General features: G+C 50.8%; 1 protein-coding gene across 6 annotated transcripts; it reads right to left on the bottom strand.

Moving 5' to 3' along the window:
• Positions 1-2,422: 2,422 nt before the first annotated feature.
• On the bottom strand, positions 2,423-26,386 carry ARMC12 (armadillo repeat containing 12). Of its 6 annotated transcripts, none has more exons than XM_061397982.1 (8): positions 25,005-26,386; positions 13,964-14,107; positions 12,475-13,542; positions 11,637-11,782; positions 11,271-11,405; positions 4,622-4,795; positions 4,415-4,486; positions 2,423-2,789 (listed from the first exon to the last, which is right to left on the bottom strand). In XM_061397982.1, exons 3-8 carry the CDS (start codon positions 12,632-12,634, stop codon positions 2,460-2,462), a joined length of 1,017 nt encoding a protein of 338 aa, XP_061253966.1. In that variant the 5' UTR covers positions 12,635-13,542; positions 13,964-14,107; positions 25,005-26,386; the 3' UTR covers positions 2,423-2,459. The 6 variants fall into 6 exon arrangements, with proteins under 6 accessions (XP_061253966.1, XP_061253961.1, XP_061253963.1 ...); XM_061397977.1 differs by lacking the exon at positions 25,005-26,386 and adding an exon at positions 19,175-19,251; XM_061397979.1 differs by lacking the exon at positions 25,005-26,386 and adding an exon at positions 18,108-18,183.

Genomic DNA, 26,386 nt, shown 5'->3' with positions numbered 1-26,386 from the left:
CCCAAACCCACCTTCTCCCTGAAACTCCCTGAAAGCACTGGCTCCACATTCAAATTTAAAAGCAGCAAGAGACAGGGAGGAATACATTGGGAGACTGGGATTGGAACATATACACACACTACTATATATGCAATAGATAACTAATAAGAACCTATTGTATAGCAGAGATCTCTACTCGGTACTCTGTAATGACCTACCTGGGGATAGAATCTAAAAGAGAGTGGGTATAGCACTCAAAAAATGGGCAGAAGACCTAAATAGACATTTCTCCAAAGAAGACATACAGATGGCCAATAGGTACTTGAAAAGATGTTCAACATTGCTAATTATTAGAGAAGTACAAATCAAAACCACGAGATATCACCTCACACCAGTCAGAATGGCTATCATCAAAAAGTCCACAAACAGTAAATGCTGGAAAGGCTGTGGAGATAAGGAAACGCTCCTGCACCGTTGGTGGGAATGTAAATTGGTATAGCCACCACGGAGAACAGTATGCTATGCTATATGGAGGTTCCTTAAAAAACTAAAAACAGCGCTGCTTTCAGTTCGGTCACTCAGTCGTGTCCGACTCTTTGCGACCCCATGAATCGCAGCACGCCAGGCCTCCCTGTCCATCACCAACTCCCGGAGTTCACCCAAACTCACGTCCATCAAGTTGGTGATGCCATCCAGCCATCTCATCCTCTGCCGTCCCCTTCTCCTCCTGCCCCCAATCCCTCCCAGCATCAGAGTCTTTTCCAATGAGTCAACTCTTCACATGAGGTGGCCAAAGCTAAAGCTGGAGTTTCAGCTTTAGCATCAGTCCTTCCTAAGAAATCCCAGGGCTGATCTCCTTCAGAATGGACTGGTTGGATCTCCTTGCAGTCCAAGGGACTCTCAAGAGTCTTCTCCAACACCACAGTTCAAAGTCATCAATTCTTTGGCACTCAGCCTTCTTCACAGTCCAACTCTCACATCCATACATGACCACTGGAAAAACCATAGCCTTGACTAGACGGGCCTTTGTTGGCAAAGTAATGTCTCTGCTTTTGAATATGTTATCTAGATTGGTCATAACTTTCCTGCCAAGGAGTAAGCGTCTTTTAATTTCATGGCTGCAGTCACCATCTGCAGTGATTTTGGAGCCCAGAAAAATAAAGTCTGGCACTGTTGCCACTGTTTCCCCATCTATCTCCCCTGAAGTGATGGGGCCAGATGACATGATCTTCGTTTTCTGAATGTTGAGCTTTAAGCCAACTTTTTCACTCTCCTCTTTCGCTTTCATCAAGAGGCTTTTTAGTTCCTCTTCACTTTCTGCCATAAGGGTGGTGTCATCTGCATATCTGAGGTTATTGATATTTTTCCTGGCCATCTTGATTCTAGCTTGTGCTTCTTCCAGCCCAGCGTTTCTCATGATGTACTCTGCATATAAGTTAAATAAGCAATCCTGCAATTCCACTCCTGAGCATATATTGGGAGAAAAACATGATCTGAAAGGATCCATGCACCCCAGTATTCATTGCAGCACTGTTTCCAATAGCCAAGACATGGAAGCAACCTAAATGTCCATCAACAGAGGAATGGATACAGATGTGGTACATATATACAATGGAATATTACTCGGTCATTAAAAAGAATGAAATAATGCCATTTGCAGCAACATGGACAGACCCAGAGAGTGTCATACTGAGTGGAGTAAGTCAGAGAAGGAGAAATATCATATGACGTCACTTATATGTGGAGTCTAAAAAGAAATGATACAAATGAACTTACAAAGCAGAAACAGATTCACAGACTTCAAGAACAAGCTTATGGTTTCCAGGGGAAGGATGAGAGGAAGGGATAGTTATGGATGCACGTGTACACACTGCTGTGTTGGAAATGGATGACCAACAGGGATCTACCATATAGTACATGGAACTCTGCTCAGTGTCACACAGCAGCCTGGATGGGAGGGAAGTTTGGGGGAGAATGGATACACGTATATGTGTGGCTGAGCCCCTTCGTTGTTCACCTGAAACTATCACAACATTGTCTGTTAATCGGCTGTACCCCAATACAAAATAAAAAATTTTTTAAAGAGTAGGTATATGTGTAACTGACTCATTTTGCTGTATCGCAGAAACGAATACAACACTATAAATCAACTATACACCAATAAAAAATTATCGCTCAAAAAAAAATTAATAAGGGACTTTTCTGGCTGTCCAGTTGTTAAGAGCCCACACTTCCACTGAAGGGGGTGCAGGCTTAGATCCCACATGTTGCATGGTCTGGTCACAATAAATAAATTTTAAAAAGCAGCGAGAGAAGGGAGTCCGTCCAACTCAACAGGGAAGTGGGAATGCGTTTGAGGAGACAAGCCCACTCTTTGACAGGCAGTTATGCTGGCTAAAGTCTCCACCCACCCCGAAGGCCCAGGACAGACACAGTCCCCAGCCTCCTCTCCCATACTCATTTATTGGCTCTCCATAATTTTATTCCCCGTTATTAAAGCAGGAATGACTGGGTGGGCAGGAAGGCCGGATTCCCACATCCTGGGGGCACTGCAGGCTGACTATGACTTTGCAGGCCTGGATCTGAACATCCTCCTCGGGGTGGATGACCAAGGCGAGCAGCCGGTCTGCCAGTCGTGAGTCGTCCCCAAAGAGAGCTTCGTGTAAAGACTGTTCGTTGTAATGCCACTTCACGGCGCGGTAGTGGGGTGAACTCCGGCCTTCACTCAACCGCTCTGCAAACACCAGGACCTCAAACAGCAGACTCCCAGGCTGTGTGGACTGGAACAGGTTCAGGAAGTTGCAGTGTACCTGCAAGCAGGATTCAGTAAGGAATCAAGTCCATGGCAAGTTCTAAAGTTCCTCCATCCTCCTACTGCCTCAGCTCCCCAATACACCTGAGTTTCAGATGTGACTGTGTAGCAATCTTTTGGTTTTCAATATCATTCTCTGACATAATTCCATTGTGGTCATAAAACATGAGTGATATAATATTGATTCAGGGAAGTTTGTTGAGCTTCTTTTTAAAGCTTAGCGTGTGGCTAATGTTTGTAAATATCTTGTGAACTTGAGAGGAATGTGCATGTACTAATTGTCGAGTGTTCTGGATATATCTAATGGCTTAAGCTTATTTATTTGCAGCAAGTGTAACCTAGTTTTAGATATTTATCTATTAATTGCTGAAACAATAGTTAAAACCTTCCAAATCTTCCACTGTGGTGGTAAACATGTCCTTTTTTCTTTATAATTATTCAGCTGTAAGAAAGAAATCCTGCTATTTGTGACAATATGGATGGGCTCAGGGAACATTATGCTAAGTGAGATAAGCCAGACAGAGAAAGACAAATACTGCATGGTATCACTTACATGTGGAATATTAAACACACACAAAAAAATCAAACTCATATAAACAGTAGAAAAGTAGTTGCTGGGGGCTGGGGTGGGGTGTGGGAAAATAGGGAAAGGTTAGTAAAAGGGTACATATGCTGTGCTTAGTCGTGTCCGACTCTTTGCGACCCCAGGCTCCTCTGTCCATGGGGATTCTCCAGGTAAAAACAGTGGAGTGGGTTGCCATGCCCGCCTCCAGGAGATCTTCCCAACCCAGGGATTGAACCCAGGTCTCCTGCATTGCAGGTGGATTCTTTACCGTCTGAGCCACCAGGGAAGCCCAAAAGGGTACATACTTTTAGCTAAAAGATGAAAAAGATCTGATGATCTAATACAAAACATGGTGACTATAGTTGATATTAATAATACTGTATTATATAATTGAAATTAGCTAAGAGAATGGACGGAGAAGGCAATGGCAACCCACTCCAGTACTCTTGCCTGGAAAATCCCATGGACGAAGGAGCCTGGTAGGCTGCAGTCCATGGGATCATGAAGTCGGACACTTACTGAGCGACTTCACTTTCACTTTTCACTTTCATGCACTGGAGAAGGAAATGGCAACCCACTCCAGTGTTCTTGCCTGGAGAATCCCAGGGACGGCGGAGCCTGGTGGGCTGCCGTCTATGGGGTTGCACAGAGTCGGACACGACTGAAGCGACTTAGCAGCAGCAGCAGCAGCAAGAGAACAGAACTTAAATGTTCTCACCAAAAACAAATATGTGAGGTAAGGGGATAGTTGTGTTAATTAATTAGATGGTAGGAATCGTTTCACAATGTTGTAAGTAATTTTTCCCTATTGCTAAGATACCTAGACTAATTTGTGTCACCTGTGTTCCTGACTCTCAGAGTTCAGAAAGTCCCTCAAAGGAAAATCTGATTCTGTTGAGAGGACAGGAGGGGGGCGGTTTGCAGTATGTATCTAGTGCGGGGGCAGAAAGAGGAACAAGATGATCCTGTCAGGGCTGAGTGTGTCTGAAGAACCCACGATTCCGCCTTTCCCAATATCTGTTAGCACCCGTCGGCCCGCCCCTCAGATCCTCTCTCACCTGGCAGTTGAGAATATCGTAGAGAAGGTCGTTCTTCTGTGCCAGGCTGCTCAGCAGTCGTATGGCTTGCACCTGAACAGAGCAAAGGGCCACGCGTGAGAAGGCAGGTGGGCCTGAGCAGGGATGACATGAATCTCTGCTCTTCCCTCTAGGCGTTGTGCCAGGGCTGGGCAGGGGGTCGGGGCCTGGGCCCCCGTCCTCAGGCACCTGTGCCAGGATATAGTCCGACTGCAGGATCTCCATCAAGGCAGGCATCACCCGTCGCAGCTGCGGATGCACAAAGTCGGGCAGCGGGAAGTTGTTGAGGAGTCTGAGGCCTGCAATGTGCAGCTCTGAGTCCCAGATGGTGGAGATCAGTTCCAGCACCTTGATGGAGTGTTCCTAGGGAGGGCCGGGGGAGAAGAGAAGGGTTTCCTGCTTTCACCGGATGGCCCTCAACATTAGCCCGCCCTCTGCCTTCACTCAGGACAACTGAGCCAACCCCACAGACAATTCCCCACTTAAACTCTCCCCGTGGTTTGACCACCCCTCCCACCGCCTTGAAAATCTGTCTTCACTGGGCTTCTCTGTCCACAAGCATCTTTCCCCGATTCTTCTGCCAACCTCCTCTTCTGTCTTCCTCCCTGCCTTAGTGACACGGTGTTAAAGACTCACAGACTCAGTGTTAAAGACTATCCATATGCTGATGCCTTTCAAGTTCCTGTTTCCTGCCTAGACCTCTCCCTGAACTCCAGACTCACAGACCCAAGTGCCAATTCCACTTCTTTCCCAGAATCTTACTAAACCTCTGAGTTGACACATTCCCATCCCCACACCTGCTCTCTCCACCACCCTTCCTGTCTCCGCTGTTGTTTACACCTGCCTCCCTTACTCAAACCAAAACTCCCTGGTCTTCCTTGACTCCTTTCTTTCTCTCACGCCCCTTTCTAACCCTTCAGAACATCTTGAGGGCTCTGCCTTCAAAACCTGCCAACAGTCAAGCCACTGCTCACCATGCCCCTTCCGCCACCCTGTTCCAAGCCACCAGCATCTCTCCCCCAGGCTTCTGCAATAGCCTCCTCCTCTCTACTTCCAGCCTTGTCCCCTGCATCTATTCTCAGAGCAGCAGACAGGCTGGACATTCACGCCCCTGCTCCAGAGTCGCTGGTTCATTCAGGATAAAGGCTAAAATCCTTACAGTGGCTTACAAGATCTTCCCGTTCCCCCCATTATTTCTTTGCCTCATCGCCTATTCTCTCCTCTGCTCTCACGGATTCCCTGAAAAGGCCAGGTACACACCTATCTTAGGGTCTTTGCACAGGCTGGTCCCTCTGCTTAGAGTGCTCTACCTCCGATATTCGTAGCTCACTCTGACTCTTACCTCCTTCAAGACTTTGCTATTTAATGTCACCTTCTCCAGAGGGGGGGCTTCCCTGACCACTCTCTCCTCTAAGATGAGACCACCACTCCCATCCCCACCTTCCTTATCCACCCCCCTTTTATTTTTCCCTACACCACTGTCACATGGAACACACTTTTTGTTTTTAAATTTTTATTTTCAAATGATTATAAGTTCACTAGAAGTTGCCAAAACAGAGAGGTCCCAATGTGCCTTCCACCCAGTTTCCCTCCATGCTGCTGCTACTGCTAAATCACTTAAGTCGTGTCTGACTCTGTGTGACCCCATAGACGTCAGCCCACCAGGCTCCCCCGTCCCTGAGATTCTCAAGGCAAGAACACTGGAGTGGGTTGCCATTTCCTTCTCCAATGCATGAAAGTGAAAAGTGAAAGGGAAGTCGCTCAGTCGTGTCCGACTCTTAGCGACCCCATGGACTTCAGCCCACCAGGCTCCTCCATCCATGGGATTTTCCAGGCAAGAGTACTGGAGTGGGGCACCATTGCCTTCTCCGTTTCCCTCCATTGTTACATCTTAATTACAGTATCAAAACCAGGGAACTGGTATTAGTACAATGTGTACGTATAGTTCTGTGTCATTTTATCAGGTATGTAGATTCGTGTAACCACCACCGCAGTCAACAAATTATTCCATCAGCATCGCCACAGATCACCCTTGTGGGTGATCTTACTGTCACACTTACCCTGCCCATCAAAACCAGCCCTCACCGGGTCAGGCCACCAATCTGTTTTCCACCTCTCTGATTTTGTCAATTTCGAGGTTATATAAATGGAAGCATACTTTGTAATCTTCCAAACCTGGTGTTTTCCACTTGGTATAATGCCCTTGGGACCCATCCAAGATGTCGTGTGTATCAATGGCTCATTCCTTTTCATCACCGAGTGATGTTCCACAGTACGAGATTACCAGTTTGCTTAGTCATGTATCTACTAAGAGCCATTTTGGTTGTTTCTCCTTTTGAGTGTTACAAATAGAGCTGCTGTGAACAGGTTTTTGTACAGATATAAGGTTTTATTTCTCCAGGATAAACGCTCAAGAGTGCAATTGCTGGTTTGCATGGTAAATGTAGTTTTTTTGTTTTTAAACTACCAAACTATTTTCCAGAGTGGCTGCTTTACCATTTTACATTCCCACCAGCAACATATGAGAGATTCAGTTTCTCTCCATCTTCACCAGCATTTGGTACGGTCACTCATTTTTTTAGTTTAGATCATCTAATAGGTATATAGTAATATTTCATTGTGAAATATTGCATTTCCCTAGTGTCTAGTTAAATGTTAAACGTTTCTTCATGTGCTTATTTGCACATGAAGTTGAATATCTGCTTCAGTGATATTTTGCCATATCTTGTACCCCTTTTCTAACTGGATTTTTTAAAATATTGAGTTTTCAGAGCTCTTTATATAAACTAGATATGTCTTATGTCAGATATGTGGTTTGCAACTATTTTCTTTCAATCTGAAGCTTATCTTTTCATCCTCTTAACAGGGTCTTTCACTAAAAAAATGTTTTTAATTTTGATGAAGTTCAATTTATCACTTTTCTTTTATAGATTGTGGTTTTAGTGTCATTTCTATGACCTCTTTATCAAGCCCTAGATCCCCAAAATTTTCTCTTTTGAAATTGCAGCATTACCCTGATGTCAGCCTTCTTTACCACTCTTCTTGATTTTTCTCAATAGCATTTGCCCCCATGAAACAATACGTTTCACTTTTTTTGTTTAAGATTTTGTTGATATTTAATTAGATTTGGCTGCACTGGGTCTTTGTTGTTGCCCTCAGACTTAGTTGCTCCACGGGATGTGGGATCTTCCCGTACCAGGGATCGAACCTGTGTCCCAGGCACTGCAAAGCAGACTCTTAACCACTGGACCACGAGGGAAGCCCTCATTTATTTGTGTATTGCCTGCCTTGCTTTCTGCTAGAATTTAAGTTCACTTGGGGTAAGGTTCCTTCTTGCTCCATTCCCCGTTGTATCTCATATGCCTAGCACAGTGCCCAGGCACGACAGAAGTGTTCAGTATACGTCTGTTGAATGAAAAAAGGGATCTTGGCTTCTGAGCTGCAGATGCTTGGGGCTTATTACCAAAGGCAGGTACCTTACAAGCTATGCCTTTGCAAGTCACTTAAGAAGGACGCCAGAAGCCTGGAGTGAGAAGCACAGACTTCCCATTAGTACCCTGCTCCTTCCTGCCCTCATCCCTCGCTGACCGCTGAGATCTGAAGGGCAGGTAGGAGTTAGCAAATCTGGGGTGGGCTTTCAGGCAGCAGAGCACCAGGCACAAGAGCTGGGAGGGGAGACAGCTTGAAACACACAGTGTAAACAGCGGGGGTGTGGGCAGGGAGGTGGAGCTGGTTGTACACGTTAAAAATTTTTGTGTGTGTTTTTATTTGGCTGTGCTGGGTCTTGTTGTGGCATGCAGGATCTGTAAGTGCAGCATGTAGGATCTAGTTCCCTGACCAGGGGTCAAATCTGGTCCCCATGATTGGGAGCGCTGAGTCTTAGCCCCTGGACCACCAGGGAAGTCCCTGGTCATATATTTTCTGATGAGAGCCTTGAGGAAGACCCAGCAGGGAACTGATGCAGTCAGATCTCTCTCAAGAGGGTGGTCTGGTTCAGGGAACAGGGGCGAGCTCCATTTGGATGTTGGGTCAGAGGGTCTCCAGACTAAGTGGAACAGCTGGCCATGGGTCTGGAGGTCAAGGGAGCCTTCAGGCTTTAGACAGAGATACAGGAGAGCACATCTAGCTGGAAACTGAGGCTAGAGAGTGGCCACTTTCACCCAGAGAGTTAGGTCCTCAGGATACAGACCCTGGGGGGAGAAAGGAACAGCGGTGCCCATGCCACGTGCATCGGAATCTCCTGAGGGGCTTATGAAAAACAAAGCTTCCCTGTTGAACTGGTTATCTGGGTGTAATGCCCTGAAATCTTCATTTTTAACCAGTTTTCTTGGCAATTCTGATATGCATGAGAATCACAGCCTTAGGGTTAGCTGAGAGATGAAGTAGAAGCAGCCAGTAAGTAGAGACTTTTTTTCCTCCAAAGAGAGTCTGATACAAAAAATTTAAAGTGTGAAAAGACCAAGTGTTGGGGAAGAAATGATGCAACAGAAACACTCATGTGGGGCTGGTGGAAGGTGTAAACTGATTCAGCCCTTCTCAGAAAGCTGGGCATGCCTTTCACCTGACCATCCCACAACTGCATACATGCCCTAGAGAAAGTCTCCCGTGTCCCAAGGGCGACGCATGCGCGAAAGCTCAAGGTGCCATATGCAAATGACTCAAATACCTACCGTGAGCAGCTGGATAAATAAAACTTCAGGATAGTCATGAACTAGAATACTGCACAACAGTGGAAAAGAAACAGAGCAGCCCCTATCAATAAGGATGAATCTTTCAATGTTGGAGGGAAAACACAAACCACAGAATGCAAACTGCAGACTTTCAGATCCATGAAGCATAAAAACATTCCAATTACATTTTACCTATTTTGGCCTGCTGCTATGGCCTGCTAGAAAATGAAAACACATGTATACATGATAAAACTACAAAGAAAATCAAGAAATTGATGAACAAAGTGCAGAGGAACAACTGCCTCTGGTCAGGGAGGAGGCTGGCATTAAGGAGGGGCATCCAGGGGCATCTAGCCAATTGGTCATGTTCTATTTCTTAGCCTGAGTTCTGATTGTGTGTGTTCTGTTCTTGTTTTAAATATTTATTATTGATTTATTTGGCTGTGGCCGGCACAGGGATCTTTAGTTGCAGCATGTGGGATCTGGTTCCCTGATTGGGGATCGAACCTAGGCTCCCTGCATTGGGAATGTGGAGTCTCAGCCACTGGGCCACAAGGGAAGTTCCGGTGTTTTATTGTTACCAAACACGCGTAAAATGTTCACGTTTTGAATATTTTAGCTATTTTTAAGTAAAATATTCTGGGAGAGATCGTCTGCTAGAGAGAGATTATAGGTCATTAGAGGTCAAGGAAGATGTTTTCTAGTTTTGTCTTTTAAGATGGAAAGAATAGAGCTTGTTGAATCTAATGGGAAGGAGCCAGGGGAGGCTACACAAGACAGAGTTTAATCAAGGAGAGGGGCCCTCAGGGGAGGGGGCGGATGCAGGACTGAGACGATCATTAAATACAGGCAGGAAAAAAGCCTTTCTTCCATGGCACCAGCAGGAAAGCAGGAAAGGATGAGTAACAGGTAAGCCTGAAGGCCTAGCAGCAGGAAGCTGGGGGAACTGACATTTGGTGGCTTCTGTTTTCTCTGCATCGTAGTACTGAAAACATTAGTGATCCAGCCACCAGCCTTAGACCAACACAGCATGGGGTGTGGTCTGACAATATATCTGGTTTTTGTCCCCGACTGCAGGCACAAGGTTCCTAAAATCCTTGCAATTGCCTGCCAGGAGTGTTTTTGGTTTTTATAATGAGCCTCTTTCCATCACCCCTGAATTTATGCTAATAGGGCAACTCTAGGCAGACCCCTAGATTCCTGCTGGATGAGGCCAGAAAGACCCAGCTAGGATTAGGGGGCTGGAACGTTTACCCCATACCTGACCTCTGGGGAGAAGGGTGGGGCTAGAGACTGAGTTCAGTCACCAACGGCCAATGATTAATCAATTATGCCTACATAATAAAGCCTCCATAAATACACCTACATGACAGGGTTTGGAGAACCCTGGGTTGGTGAATATATCGCGCTTGGGTTGGTGAATATATCGAGGTGCTAGGAGGATGGCAGGCCTGAAGAAGACATGGAATTCCTTCCCCCACATTCTGCCCTTGCACCTCTTCCATTTGGCTGCTCCTCAGTTGTATCTTTTTCCCCTGTTAGCTCCGAAGAGTGTGGCATGTGGGATCTTAGTTCACCAACCAGGGATCGAACCTGTACTTCCTGCATTGGGAGCACGGAGTCTTAACCACTGAACCACCAGGGAAGTCCCTCCTCAGTTGTATCTTTTATAATAAAATGTAAGTAAAACATTTTCCTGCATGCTGTGACTCTTTATAGTGAATTATCAAGTCTGAGGAGAGAGGTCATGGGAACCTCCAACTTTACAGCTGGGCGGTCAGAAGTGGAAGACGGTCTTATGGGACTCAGCCCTCAGCGGTGCGGTCTGTACTAACCCCAGGGAGACATGTCAGAACTGAACTATAGGATACCCAGCTGGTGTCAAGAGAGTTAGCTAGCGTCAGAAAGAACCTCGGGGGTTTCTGTTTGGGGTTCAGAGATTCTCCAAGGGACTGAGTTCAGTTTTATCCTGGGATTCAAAGACTTCTGCCCCTATTGGGAAAGTGATCACCATTTTCCCACCAATTCCAAGGAAAAACATATTCCTGGGTTACAAATTCAGACCCAAACAGACTTCTGGAACATGACCATTCATCCTAGGCCCACTAAAGGGCCCACGGCCTGTGGACACCCCGTGCGCTCTGCCCCACCCTTATTGCTAGGCTCACCTGGATTTTGAGCCTGAATTTTCTGATGCCAGAGAAAGCTTTAAGTGTGTTCAGGGCTTGGATTTTGACACTGTTGTCCTTGTCATCCAGCATGGAGCCCACCAACGTGATGTCATCATTGGTACAAGCAGAGGCCTAGAGTGTACCAGGAGAGACGGAAGAGGCGGGAGAAGCGGGGGTCCTGGTTCCCCCACACACACACCCTGTCACCAAGACCCCTCAACACAACCTCTCCCACCCTCAGAGAGACAGGTCCCAGGACACCATCTGCCTAGTCAGGGGGGTTGGGGTGGGTACCAGGACACACGCTGGTAGCCCCCAGGGGCCAGGCTGATGGGGAGGGGTCTCCTGCCTCCCTTCCCTCACCTCGGACTCCAGCAAGTACACACAGCGCGTGATGCTGTGTAGGATCATGCTCCTGGTGTACGGATCCTGCTTGCACTCCAAAGAGTTGAGGAGCCTCCGGAGCTCACCTGAGTCCCGCCCGTGTCGCTCTCGCTCGATTGCCAGGCCTAGACAGCCACCCCAGACCGGTTCAGGCTGTGGACTCAGAGGTGATGAAAGAAGGGGATTGGGAAGTGGGGCAGAGGGGCCTGGGAGACAAGGCTGCCTTGCCTTTTCTGAAGAGAAGACTTCCTGCCGTATGCAGGACCACCATGTGCAGCTGATCAGGGTGTGCGCTGCACAAGGGCACCACATCTAATGCTGCGTCATTCAGATCATAAACAAAAACGTTCTGTACGTTTACCATAACAACTTTCTGGCATATGGCAGTCACACACGGTGTTTCATCATAACTGGTATGTGGCAATGATATTCCAGCAGGTGGCAACACAAAGTCTTGCAGAAAGGGTTTCTTTCTCAACTTTGCACTGAGTGGTCACAGAGATTAGTGGAAGTTCTGGGCACATAGGTCCCCCAGTTTTCCCTTGGGGAGAACTGCTGATAGCAAGTTTCTATCCATCCTAGATGCCAGAGTGAATGTAGAATTTAGGAACCTGCCAGATGACTCCTGAGGATGCACCTGAGTGCCATCCACTACCTGGGGACCCTGCTCCAGCATCTCTAGAGTGGGTCTGGGGAAGATGGAGTTGAGAAAGAGGCACGAGAGAGGAATGTGGAGGAGTCCCCTTGGGCCCCTCAGAGACCTGGGGAATAGGTACCTCCTGGGGCCGAGCCCTCTCCCCAGGGCAGGGACACTCACGGGCGATGCAGATGGGTGAGGCAGAGCAGAAGGGCGGCTGACATTTTATGCCGGCCTTGATGGCCTTGTAGAGGAGGTAGACAGCCCCGGCGCCTGTGGCCAGGCTCACCACACCTTTGCGGATGTCCATTTGCCTCGGGCGCTGGCAGATGCAGGACATGCCCGAGGCAGCCAGCGAAGACCTTCCGGAACCAGAACTCCAGCAGGGCCAGGAACCAGGGCACCAGAATCAGAACATGGGCAACAAAGGGAACTGGGGAGACAGCAGGACGGAGGGCGGCGGTCTGGGAACAGGGCATCCAGGGAGCCTTGGAGGCTGTGGGAAATCAAAGTCAAGATGCCAGGGAGACAGAAGGTCTGGGGCAGGAAGGTCCTTCACAGCCCCCATTTCTAGGGGACCCAGGTTGGTGGGGCCCCAGGAGTCAGCTCCAGAGGCTTCCTTTCCTCCATTAGAGGGCAAAGTGAAAAGTGAAAGTGAAGTCGATCAGTCGTGTCCAACTCTTGGTGGCCCCATGGACTGTACCTGCCAGGCTCCTCCATCCATGGGATTTTCCAGGCAAGATTACTGGAGTGGGTTGCCATTTCCTTCTCCAGGGGATCTTCCCAACCCAGGGATCAAACCCGGGTCTCCTGCATTGCAGGCAGACTCTTTACCGTCTGAGCCACAAGGGGGCTTCACCATTAGAGGGCAGCAGAGGCCCAATTTCTGGAAGTTTGGAAGTTTGCTGCGGGGGTCCAACGGGGGGGGGTGTCGGGGGTTTGGGATTTGGCCCCCGGCAGCCCTGTTCCCTCACTTGCCTGGCCCTTCCATCTTTGATCTTTTTGCCATGGATCCACTTCTGGGCCTCGGAGTGTTTCTGTAGGCAAGGGCCCCTCTTTCCATCGGAGGATGAAAAGATGACGAGCACCTTACAAAGTTTTCCAGAGTCTCAAGGCAAATCTATTATCTTCCAGCATCCACGTGTTCCCTAGTGTTGACCAAAAGCTCATAAGGGCAGTTGTCTCTGCATCTCCAACATCCAGCAGTCCTGCACTTAGGAGATGCTCAAGTTATGACTTCTGTTATTCCTTGAGGATGGGAGGACAGAAAAACGTGAGAGAATCTGAATACGGGGATGCCAGGCCCATTTAACCAGTGTGTCTCTGGAGGAGAAGGGGCCCTTGCCTTGATCATTTGTAACCTGAGAGGACCCAGATTTAGCATTCTAAAACTCCAGGGTTAAAATCTGGGTGGGTCTGTGCCATTAAACCTTGGAGGCCTGAATCTGGGAGTATCACACCCCATCCCACCCTCCACACACAACATATACACACAGGGTGGGATGGGGTTGGAGGCCTCTGGAAAATGCCACCACCCTGGAGGAGGAGAACCCAACTTTGGAGGCCTCAGTCTCCACCACCTCCACCACTAGGATGGGGCAGGTGAGACCAGACCCTTCCCTTCTCCTCCTCCCCTTACCCGCAGTGTCCCCATAGCCTCTGGCCTCACCTTCTGGTGCAGAACAGGGAGGAGCCCAAGCCAGGCTCAGGCCCAGAGTCAGCCCTGAGCATGGCTGCCCCAGAACAGGGCTTCTCCTGCCTGGCCTTGAGCTCCTGTTGGAAGCCTTGGGGCTCTGGGCTGCTGCATCTGGGCCTGCAGGAGGTGTGGAAACACATCACCAAGGATGCTACAGCAGCCAGCCAAGTCTATCCACTCAGAGCCTTCATCCACATCACCCCAGGCTGCAAGCAACACTCCCGGGGGGTCATTCTCTTCCATCCTCGGCCCTCCTCAAGGGTCATTTCTGGTCCTCTACACAGCAAAGAAGGCGATGGCACCCCACTCCAGTACTCTTGCCTGGAAAATCCCATGGATGGAGGAGCCTGGTAGGCTGCAGTCCATGGGGTCGCGAAGAGTCGGACACAGCCCCAAGGTGGGTGTATGGTCAGGCCATTCAAGATGGCTGTTCTCTTGCTCTTTGTTCTTCCCTTGCTCTACCTGTCCCTTCTTTTAAAAACTTGGCCGTGCCACTTTTGTTGTGGCCCGAGGGATCTTCCATCTTCATTGCAGCATGAGAACTCTTAGTTGTGGCTTGTGGGATCTAGTTCCCTGACCAGGAATTGAACCCCGGGCCCCCTGCGTTAGGCGCTCAGAGTCTCAGCCACTGGACAACTGGGGAAGTCCCTTGACCAGTCCCGATTTTGCCTGCACCCTACGCATGTGACCAGGTTTGCCCCCTGCCCCAGCTAATGGCTGATCTCACCTGCTAATTTATTAAAGCAAACATCTGCCCTCGTGATGGTTCTTAACTGAGGGGCTGTGAGGGACGTGCCCCAGCTGGTTTCCTTGGTAACTGACCAGCCAACCTGACCTCAATTCCCCCTCTAAATAGTAGTCTCCTTCTAGCCTGAGTGGGAAGGATTGCTGTTATGGCCTGCCCGCTGTAATCCACAGGTTGTTGCTCCAGGACCTTTTGCTTAAGACCAGCACCAACCCCGTCCCCAAAACTCCTGTCCAAAAAACCACTGAGGTCGCCATCATTGTCTCCAGACTCTTTCTTTGGTCTTGAGGTGGGGCAACCACAAGGCTTTCAGGACTGCGGGGTGCAGCCCAACGATTGGTCAGCCAGGCGAAAGGCCAAAGGAACACCCAAGATGTCGAGAAGTCAAGGATGGGGAACGGAAGATCGCAGGCATGATCTCGAGGTGGCTGTTCACCAGCAGGTGGGGCCCTGTGGCAGCCGACTGCCATGAGAGAGGTCTTTCTCTTGCATTAAATTGATTCTCTTCCACTCTGGTAACCTCGGAGTCTCTGTTTTCAGTTTAAAAGCAGCAGCCCTATGCCTGTGGCTCATCTGACTGCACGAGGATGGCTGGTGAATACAGACAAAATGCAAGGAAGTGGATGATCTGCAAAGGACAAGCATACACACCTCCAACCTCTCACCACTAAACAATTACAGACACAGGCTTTAGGGGATCTTAATTCAGGGACAGGCTGGTGAATTGGACGTGGCTGAAAAGTCTGGTTGGGGCCTGTGACAACAACAAAGAGTACTCCTGGGCTTCTGGTCCCAGCTGTAGAAGGGGGCAGAGCAATGATACAGACTGCGAAGGGACAACAGCCATGTGCAGCTTACACTACAAAAGGCTTACCTGGGTCTAGCAATGCAAAAATTCACTATTTGGGGTCTAGATAGCTGTGTGTGAAATACAGGACCCCCATGGACATTGATAATGACCAAAGACTCCACTTAACCAGGCATGAAGTTCAGGAACGGGCTGATAAAAATGACACACATTGGCCTTTCCACTTGCCTTACGGACATTCCTCCCCCGACTTCGACCAGGCTAATGGAAAGGATGAAAGAACAACTTAACAACTGAAATGGAAACCTGTTCTTTCCACGAGTGGACCAGAGGCTAACTTAAGCTCTAAGAATTCAAACTGAGCATCCCAGGGGCAATGAGCCCAGGGCTATGTTAACCCAGAAGTGACTAGTCAATACAGTCTGAGCTTAACAGTTAACCGCCTAAAGACGAATGCCTACTATCAGGACAACAACTTACTTTTGCTCTCACCCCAGCATCTCACCCCCAGAGGAACACATTACCAAGTGATCCGGGGACTGGCAGGTAGTCCCTGGTGCTTTGGGTTTGCTGCCTCGTGGGGAGTAGGATTGGCAAGGGAATTACAGATTTCACCTGGATTTATACTAGACCCACCTAAGACTACTAAAGTTAATCCAGCTCCTAATGGAGAAACCTGTATGCAGGTCAGGAAGCAACAGTTAGAACTGGACATGGAACAACACACTGGTTCCAAATAGGAAAAGGAGTGCGTCAAGGCTGTATATTGTCACCCTGCTTATTTAACTTCTATGCAGAGTACATCATGAGAAACTCTGGGCTGGAAGAAGCACAAGCTGGAATCAAGATTGCCAGGAGAAATATCAATAACCTCAGATATGCAGATGACACCACCCTTATGGCAGAAAGTGAAGAGGAACTGAAAAGCCTCTTGATGAGAGTGAAAGAGGAGAGTGAGAAAGTTGGCTTAAAGCTCAACATTCAGAAAACTAAGATCATGGCATCTGGTCCCATCACTTCATGGGAGATAGATGGGGAAACAGTGTCACACTTTATTTTTGGGGGCTCCTAAATCACTGCAGATGGTGACTGCAGCCATGAAATTAAAAGACGCTTACTCCTTGGAAGGAAAGTTATGACCAACCTAGATAGCATATTCAAAAGCAGAGACATTACTTTGCTAACAAAGGTCCATCTAGTCAAGGCTATGGTTTTTCCAATGGTCATGTATGGATGTGAGAGTTGGACTGTGAAGAAAGCTGAGTGCCGAAGAATTGATGCTTTTGAACTGTGGTGTTGGAGAAGACTCTTGAGAGTCCCTTGGACTGCAAGGAGATCCAACCAGGCCATTCTGAAGGAGATCAGCCCTGGGATTTCTTTGGAGTGAATGATGCTAAAGCTGAAACTCCAGTACTTTGGCCACCTCATGGGAAGAGTTGACTCATTGGAAAAGACTCTGATGCTGGGAGGGATTGGGGGCAGGAGGAGAAGGGGACGACAGAGGATGAGATGGCTGGATGGCATCACTGACTCGATGGACGTGGGTCTGGGTGAACTCCAGGAGTTGGTGATGGACAGGGAGGCCTGGCATGCTGTGATTCATGGGGCAGCAAAGAGTCGGACACGACTGAGCGACTGAACTGACTGACTGACTGACTGGAGAAAAAGTGCCTCTATACCCTGTAGGCTGAGGTTATACCACCACCAGCCTTCAGCACTATGAATGTCTTTGTTGCTGTCCTAGGCTCTTTATTTGGTCTCAAGGTTGGGCAACTCTGAGACTTACAGGTCTGCGGGGCCCAGCCCACCAGTGGGTGACTACACAGACTCCCCGCAGTGAAAGGTGACAGAGGCCGCTGGAGGCCCCCTTCCTCCACTGCCGTGGGACCACCTATCAGGCTCCATGAACTCCGGGCAGGAAATGGCTGCCTGATGGAACTGTTCTAGGTTCAGACTCCCCTGATGGCTCCGAGGAGAGGTCCTTCAGAACAGAGTTCCAGCCCTCTTCTGAGGGGAACCCAGGGCTACTGGCCTCCTCAGTCTATGGAGCTGACCCCAAGACCCTCACATCCTAAACAAATGCAGTGCTCATCTGCTCTTTAAAGCTCTCCAAAGATGTGGAGTTCTTTCCTGGCTCTAAGCTAATTCCTTCCTGCTATATCTAAGCCTATTTTTTTTTTTTTTGGTTCTGCTCTCAAATGATTCAGAGGGATCAGAGGCAGCCGCCCCATTATACGTTTTTGCTAATCCACAGCACAATATAGAAGAAAAAAAAATGTGTATTTGTTGGTGGAAAGTCAAGGACTGTTCTTTCTTGGGAGTAACTGCTTTTGATTCAGATGAAGTCTGTCTTCTTTTGAGAATTAAAATATATTTGCTTTTGTGAAATGATGGTGACAACACACGACAGTGAATGTTCTTGGGGAGCATAAACGAAGGCTGCAGCTCCCGGTGAGAACTTGGGTTTTGGTTCTTTTCCCCTGTCAAATCCCCAACTTTGGAATATCGACTAGAGAGAAGTCTGAGACGCCATACACACACAAAGCCAACCCCAGGTTTCTTACCTGCCCTCCCCAAGGCAAAAGGGCACGGGATGCCCTAGCACAGCTCTCGGCCATCAGCACCAGCTTTCCACCTTGAAGGCTGCTGATGTTCCCATCATGCTGCTGAAGTTCCCATCACACTGCTGTTCGGTCGCTCAGTCATGTCTGACTCTTTGCAAAACCCCATGGCCTGCAGCACCCCTGTCCTTGACCATCTCTGGAAGCTTGCTCAAACCCATGTCCATTAAGTCAGTGATACCATCCAACCATCTCATCCTCTGTCGTCCCCTTCTCCTCCTGCCTTCTATCTTTTCCAGCATCAGGGTTTTTTCTTCCTATCAGGTGACCAAAGTTATTGGAGCTTCAGCATCAGTCCTTCCAACGAATATTCAGGGTTGATTTCCCAACATGTTAGGTGCAATTTATTTAGTGAGCGTGGGTTCAACTCAGACTTGCTGCTCAGTTACTGAGTTAGCTTTGTAATCTTTTTGTGCCTCATTTTCCACACCTATAAAATGGGTAAAATAGTAATATCCACTTCTTGGGTTTATCAGAACAGTGCTCAGCACACAGAGCTCACCAAATGTGACTATGATCATTTCGATTATAAGCAGGCTTCCCCCTGGACAGAAATGTCAGGGGTGGGAAGGAAGTGAGCACTCAGAGGGTTGGCCTCTATGAGGCCTAAAAGGTACATTATTCAGCCTCTTCCCTTATCCTCTATCCCTCCCACTCTGGTCGTCTTTAGGCTAATCAATCTCAACTCCTGTAGCGCATTTACTTTCTTTGCCAGTTTTGGAGTCCTCCTTGAACTCTTCAACCCCACCAAATACCTAACCCTGGAGAGCTAGGGGCACCCGGCCCATTCCTGGGCTACTCAGTTCCTAAAAACCATCCTTCCGCGTGTAAAACCCCAAGACACCTGCTTACTCTATCAGGACTCTAGGCATGGGTATTTCAGCCTAGTTTATTAGAGGAGACTGACACGCTATTAGGGACCTGCTGTGCAAGTAGGCCATTAAGAAGTGTGACCCAGGAGGGGTCCCGCACTTGCATGCCCAGGAGACGCTAAGGGGAAATCAGCTTACTTTATAATGAAAAGCGCGTTGGAGTCCTTCGAGCTTCCGTTTGGGCAAGTTCCATAATCTGAGTCTCAGTTTCCTCCTCCGGAAAACGGGTCTATCAATACCCGCCTACTATACGGAAGTGCGCCGTCAGAACTGAATGCGACGCTGTACGCCCGTGACTCCAGGTGAACTGGGGAAGCTCTGCACGTGCGAGCTGCCCCCGCAGAGAGAGGAGAGGTGCACGTCTGGGGACAGCCCGCGCCCTGACGTGGACCCCACGCGCTCCGAAACCGTGCCGTCCAAGCTCGCGCATACCCCGGGCCAGGGACCAGGCTGGCGGGCCTCTTGAGTAGCTCGTGACGCCGGCGAAGGCGTGGAGACGCGGGAAAAAGGCGGCGAAAACCCAGGGAAGCGAAAGGGTCGGTGCCCCCCGCAGAAGGAGGACTGGGCGTGGGGCGGAGGCCGAGGCTCCTCCCGCCCCCGGCCTCCCCCGTCTTGCCCCCCCTCCTCCGATTGCTCCCCGCTCCTCCCCCGCCCCGCGCGCATCCGGCGGCGGGCACAGGATGTTCTTTCGCTCGGGCCCCCCCACCCCCGCCCCCGCTCTCACTTTCCCTCCGCTCCCATCCCCCACTCCCGCCGCCGGCACCTTGTTTAACTCTTTCCCTCCCGCGCTTCGCGGCGCCCAGCGCGCCCTGGCGGAGGAGGGGGGGGTTCCCACCCTTCCCGCCCACCCCCAGGACCGGGAGCTCGGTCCAGGGCGGCACGGGAAGAAGGGCCCCAGCCGAGCGCTGGGCCTCGGTTCTCCGGATCCACTGGACCGTCGGGGGTGGGAGGGGAAGGGATGAAGAGAGATCCTAGGGCCTGAAGCCGGCCTTCTTCGGATCCCCCAGGCCAGCTCACCACCGGTGCCGGGTGGGCTAGGGGTGGGGGTGCCCGCAAATCCAGCGAGTCCCGCGACCGAGGAGGGCAGCCAGCTGGGCGGAGTTAGCGCCAGGCCAGGCGTAGGGTCAGCAAGGTCGAGGACCCCAACCTCATCCTCTCCCTGGTTGGGATGAGAAGGGGGCCCCCGGGTCTCCGGGAGAGGATGGACAGAGGTCACGCCCTTCGCGTACACGTCACTGTTTCCAAGGCAACCAGGGGCGGAGACGCGGGCTGGGGAAGGAGAGAGCTTAGCGAAACAAGGTTGCTAGAGACACTGGGACCCGGGAGTGCGGGGTGCGCTGGGGTTGGGAGGCGGCGTGGGCGGCCTTTTCAATCTTTGCTTTTCGCTCTCTGGCGGTCAAAAAGCTGAGGGCCGGACAGGTTCCGTTCATTCGACAGACGTTCGTTGAGCTTGGACCGTGCTTGGCATCAGGCTTAGGCACTGCGTTCTGGCGGCGCTGGATCCGAACCCTGCCCTCGCTGATTATTTTGAGTCAGGGTAGAGTGGCTATGCATCCTGGGTTACCTCCGTGGAACTGGTGTTAATTGTTAACAGTGTCCTTTTACTCGCTTAGAAATGTCTCAGTGGGGGGTTGGAGGACAGTAGTTAAGGTACCGCATCCCCCAATTCAAGAAAAGCTCCCGCAGAGCAGGCTGCTGTCTGCTCACTTTGCAGCCAGCACTTTGCGTTCTCTGTAATCTTTGCCTTTCATTCTGCAAGGTAAGCATCTCTCTCACCTTTTACAGATGAAGCAGGCTCAGAAAGGTGAAGAGGCTTGCCCAAGGCCATACAGCTAAGTGTTGGACCTACGTCATTGTGGCCTTCAAAATCCAAGAGCCCAATCTTAGTCTTTCTTTTCAAGACAGATGATATTAAATAAGTAAATAAATAACCCTGTCCCTGCCGCGAAGGAGCTTATAATATTTGAGGCTGAAAATATTACAGGACATAATGAAGCAATAAAATCTAGGAAAGATTAAAGGCCACCCATAAGGCTTAGAGGGAAGTTGATGACAAAATGATCCAAGGGTAGAGATTATCAGTGCCTTTGAGCTGGGTTATGAGGTGGTGATGGGATCAAGCTCACTGGGTCTGTATGTTTGTGTGTTTGTGTGTGATGTGGTGCCAAGAAAGAGAACAACTTAAGGGCATCAGACCAGCGACCCAGAGCTAAGCAGGCTGGACTCTCCAATGGCAAGATCCCTCTGTAAACCCCAAAGCCACTGCTTGCACTCTTTTCTGCCCTCCACCCTCTTCAGTGGTTTTTCTGTTCCTTGCTGGAGCACAGGCTCCAGGCAGGCAGCTAGAATCATTCCATTCAGCACTCCAGTACTTTAGAGTTGGTATTTGGCACAACCTTGGTAGCTCAGACGGTAAAGCATCTGCCTACAGTGTGGGAGACCCGGGTTGGATCCTTGGGTGGGGAAGATACCCTGAAGAAGGAAATAGCAACCCACTCCAGTGTTCTTGCCTGGAAAATTCCATGGATGGAGGAGCCTGGTAGTTCATGGGGTCGCAAAGAGTCAGACAGGACTGAGCGACTTCACTCACTCTAATGTTAATTTGGATGTCACCTTCTCTCTTCTCATTCCCCACCCCTACCCCAAAGATTCTGGGAAATTTAAAAACCAGGGCTGCTCAAAACAAAAGGGCCTGCATGAGCATCAGGAAAGCAAAAGGCTTGATGCTGACAAGGAGACCAAGCCAGGAAAGAGAACTGTGAGGAGAAAAGAGGCACAACCCAATGGACTGGACACTCGGGGAACACTGGATGCCTTCCTACCACGCACCAGGCCTTGTGCTGGATTCTGTGGTTTGGGCACACCATGAATGAATGTGGGCCCCTTCGTATGGAACACACAGATTAGTAGCTGGTGTACCCAGTGTGCTTGAAGAATCTGAAGTTGATAACATACACAATAAACAGTGTTTGAGAAAGATTATTCCAGCAGGGTGTGTAGGAGGAAGGAAAAACCTGGGTCAGAAAGGACAGTGTGGCAGTGACTGTGGGAATTTGGGCCAAAGGTGGAATCTATGGTATTGGAAAGGAAGGCGTGAGGAAAGTAACAATACACCTTGTAATAAAAGCAGGAGTGGGAAGAATTTGGTAATAGATGGTGAAGGAGAGAAAACAGTTAAGAAATTTTTAAGTTAATTTTTTTTTAGATTTTTATTTTTGCCTGCACTGGGTCTTCATTGCTGAACACAGGCTTTCTCGAGATGTAGCCAGTGGGGGCTGCTCTCTAGTTGCAGTGCACGGGTATCTCATTGCAGTGGCTTCTCTTGCTATACAGCACATGGGCTCTGGGTGCACGGGCTTTAGTAGTTGTGGCTCAAGGGCTCTTAAGTGTGGGGTCAGCAGTTGTGGTACACAGACTTTGTTGCTCCATTGCATGTGGGATCTTTCCAGACCAGGGATCGAACTGGCATCCCTTGGATTGCAAGACAGATTCGTAACCAGGTCCATCAGGGAAGGCCCAAGAGTTAAGAATTAATCCTCCTTCATGGTGAGTTTGGGCAGTAGGAAGGTTACTGCAGGCAAGGAGGAGGAGCTGGTGTGAGGGACCTGAGGGTGAGTTCCGTCCCTCCTGGGCCATGTGAGGGCAGGTATCCTCTAGGCGATTGGACTTGGACACAGGGACATCCTGAAGAGTTGTGGCTGCCTCGTAAAAGAGTGTCCTCGTCACTGTGGGTATGCAAACAGCTTCAGAACATTGGCCTGGGATACTGTGGAAAGATTTTATCCATCAGGTAGAAGGCTGGAGTCGACACAGTGAAAGTGGCTCCTGACTGAGGGATTTGGTGAGCGTTGGCTGGGTAAGCACATGTGTGGGAAGGACGCCTGTATGTGTGGGAAGATGGTTGGCACCCATCGTCTCAACTTTGGCTACAAAAGGTGCCCGAGATGCCTGGGAAGTGGGGGTTGAGGCCCAGGTGAGGCATGTCAGCAGCCTAGGATCCTGCCCCACCCACCCCCCGCCCCACCTTGGAAGGCCCTGGAGCCCAGGACTGTGCTGACTGCCAGGGCATTTCCTGGAACTTGGCAGAGGATGGAGCCCCTCCCTGCCTGCCCTGGCACACTCCAGGTACACTGTGTCCCGGGATGTGGGGTGGGGGTGGGGGGTGGAAACCTTGCAGACACCCCAGGAGACTGGGGTGTAGGAAAGGTCCCCACCCCCCAGGAAGAGTCCTGGTTTGGGCAGACATCTGAGCTCCCGCCCTGCGGCTGTCATCCTCACAATGGCCCCACCAGACCCCAGGGGACAGAGGCCCAGAAGAGGAAGGAGAAGCCTTGTGGCTGGGTGGCAGGATTCGTGAGTCTTTGTTGTGGCTTTGGGTGGGAGGGTGGGTAAGGCAGAAAAGCGGGGTCTCAGGCTTCAAAGCACCTCCCCACCTGCTTCTTCCCTGCGGGGTAATCTTCAGGGGCCTAGTGGTTTTGAGGGGAGGGGACAGGAAGAGACTCTGAACTCTGGGTCAACCGAGGACAGAGATGGAGAAGACTTCCTTGCCCTGCATCCATCCCATCTCTCCCAGCGTCGTCTTCTGCTCCCCTCCACTCTAGACCAAATTTCTACTTCCATCTGCAACTAACAGTTACGACCCCCCACCATGCCAAGACCTCCAGAGGCCTCCCAGAGTGGTGGGAGAAGGGGACGATCAACTTGTCTGGCGGGCCACACCTGCCGGGCTGGGTGAGGTGAATGCCTCTCCCGAGTGGGCAGAGCCCATTCAGGTCCGGCCGGGGCGTGGGGGGCGGCGCGAAACGCTAGAATGGAGGGGCGAGAAGGCAGAGGGCTGCGCGAACCGGCCACGTGGAGGTCCAGAGCGACAGGCAGGGGAGGGAGCCGCGAGTAGGCCGTAAGCTCGCTCCTCCCGCTCGAGGGAGCCTCCGAGAGAGTTGAGTCGTCGCTGACCGCAGGCTGCAAGAGCGGTTGATCTGGTGAGCGAGCACACCCACTTACCCAGCTGCTGAGTCAGGCTGTTCTCGCTCCCCGTTCGCCCGCCCGCCCGCTCGGGACATTGTGTTCCAGCCCCGGCGCGCTGGCACCCGGCCCAGGCGCTCACACCAGCCTCCTCGCCCTGTTTGTGCTCGCGGCTTGCGCTCGGCGCGCAGCCTCCCCGCCGCCGCCGCCGCGGTCCCGCGAGTGCACGCTGGGGCCGGGCCCGCCGCAGACACCGGGGACGGTCGGGGGCTGGTGCGCAACTCTAGCACCCATCCCCCTATCCCCTCCCCTCTCCGCCGGCCCAGGGGTCCCTGAGGCTCTGCCCGATCACCGGCCTTAGCAAACCCAGATCACTCCATCCCCCACATGAGTCCCGGTTCGGATCCCTGGGCGAGTGGGGGGCCTGGGGCAGCACAGTTGGGAAGGGGCGGGGGGCAGATATTGGTAGCTAAACGCGAGAGAAGGAGCCACCCAGGCTGCCACCCCAGCCCCACGGGTGCTCAGTCCAGGAGTCTGGAGGACGAGAGCAAGGAACGCGCCAGCCCCATACTTGCGAGACCTGAGATGCGGTCATGTGACAACGGAAGCCCGCTAGAGGGGGCCAGTTCAAGCCATCTCCCCGGAGCCTCCCGGTTCCTCCGACCCCCTTCCCTGATTGATCCTTTTTTCACACAAGCCTGGAGACTCCAGTGATTCCCAGGGGCTGGCAAACCAAGCCCAACTTTCGGCTAGCTTGGGAACCCCCTGGCTGGACGCCAGGAGTAAGTAGGAAGAGCCTGGACACTAGCGGGTGGGAGTGGGCGGCGTGGTGGAAGACGACGACCCCAAACCCGAGCCCGACCCCTCCCTTCGTCCAGCCCAAACCTGGGTGTATTCAGGGCCACGTCTTCTTACCCATCCTTCTGCAGAAAGAGGTCCCTGAGCGCTTGGCCTAAAGGTTCCTGGACCAAGGAGGGGACAAAGGACTTAGATACCGAGCACCTACCATCTGTAAGGATGAGTTCGCCCCTGCTAAGGAGATCATTAAAAAAGTTTCCAACGCAATTCGGAAAGTCCTTTCTTCTCCCTTCTTCCAACCTCCACAGTCTGCTGTGCCATTTCCCCCATGCTGGGAGGACCCATCTTCCAAGGTCTACCCACCTCTCAAGCTCCAGCTCATAAAGCCTGTTTGGAACAGTGCCGGCCAAATCTGATTCCTCTCTCCTCTGAAAGCCCAGCACAGTCAGTCTGTACCTTTCTCAGGGCACAGCGTGTGGCCTGTCTCATATTCTAGTGATCTGTTTACTAATCCTGTTCTTCTAACCAGATTAGAAAGTCCTTGAGGCAGAAACAAAGTCTGCTTCTCTGAGCCTTCTCCCATGGCTTGAGCTCATCCCCCACAGGCCAAGCTTGGCACTGGAGTTGATGTTCAATAAATGTTAGGTGTATTGAAATGATTTCCTGCCCTTGGGCAGTTTGCAGGCCAGTTGAAGAGACAAACACATGGCATTTGAGGTTAAATAATAACCCAAGCCAGCAGGTGGTGAGTACCAAATGTGTGAGAGCTATAGGGAATCAGTAGGAAGGAGACGGTGATATGGGAGAAAGATCCCCGGAGGCTCTAGGCTTTGAGCTGTGTGTGGAGGAGGAGAGAGAAGATGTGGAGGTGACTCAGTCTGGTTTACATCACCGCAGACCCGCCTACACACTAGGCACTTCACCATGCATTATCTCTAATATTTAAGACAGCGGGCTGGGTTTGGGAAGAGTGGAGGGGACCCAAGCCAGACGTGCCCAGAGCCAACCAGAGCTCAGAGGCAGCCTTGGATCTGGGCTTCCCACTCTCACTCCCCAGGCACTGCCTGTTCCCTGGCCTGCCGCTCCTACATACTACACCCAAGAGAGCTGCCCAGCACTGCCCAGCTCTGGATGCCCTCTGGTCCCTCCCTGGTGCACAACTGGCTGTGTGACCTTGGGCCAGGCACTTCCTTCCCTACAGCTCTCCGTCGTTGTCGTCTGTGCCTCCATTGCAGCATTTCCAGGCTGTGACTCTGTGAGTCAGTGTCCCAGGGATGCTTGCCACCTCCCCTGATGTGACCTGGGCTGCTGTGGCTCTCCCCTCCCCTAGCCCCTACCCCCCTTGTTGCTTCCTCCCAGTCTGGAGCTGCTGAGAGGAACACTGGGTACAGAGTGTGAGCAGGGATAGGAGGTTTCCTGTGGTTGCAAAAGGAACATCGGGACTTTCCCTGCTGTGGGAGAAGTGGGGGAGGAGGAGGCAGGGCCAACCTCGAAGGAACCTCTGCTCTCTTCCCTCCCCTCAGTGCTCCCAGCTCTGAAAAAGGCTGGTACAGTTTGTTACGCTGGGGCCGGAATGTACCGTGTGTTTCA

This window comes from Bos javanicus, chromosome 23 (assembly GCF_032452875.1).
Source record: "Bos javanicus breed banteng chromosome 23, ARS-OSU_banteng_1.0, whole genome shotgun sequence".
NCBI lineage: Eukaryota > Metazoa > Chordata > Mammalia > Artiodactyla > Bovidae > Bos > Bos javanicus.
Note: the sequence above shows the minus strand (reverse complement) of the source record. Positions and strands in the feature narration are given on the sequence as shown.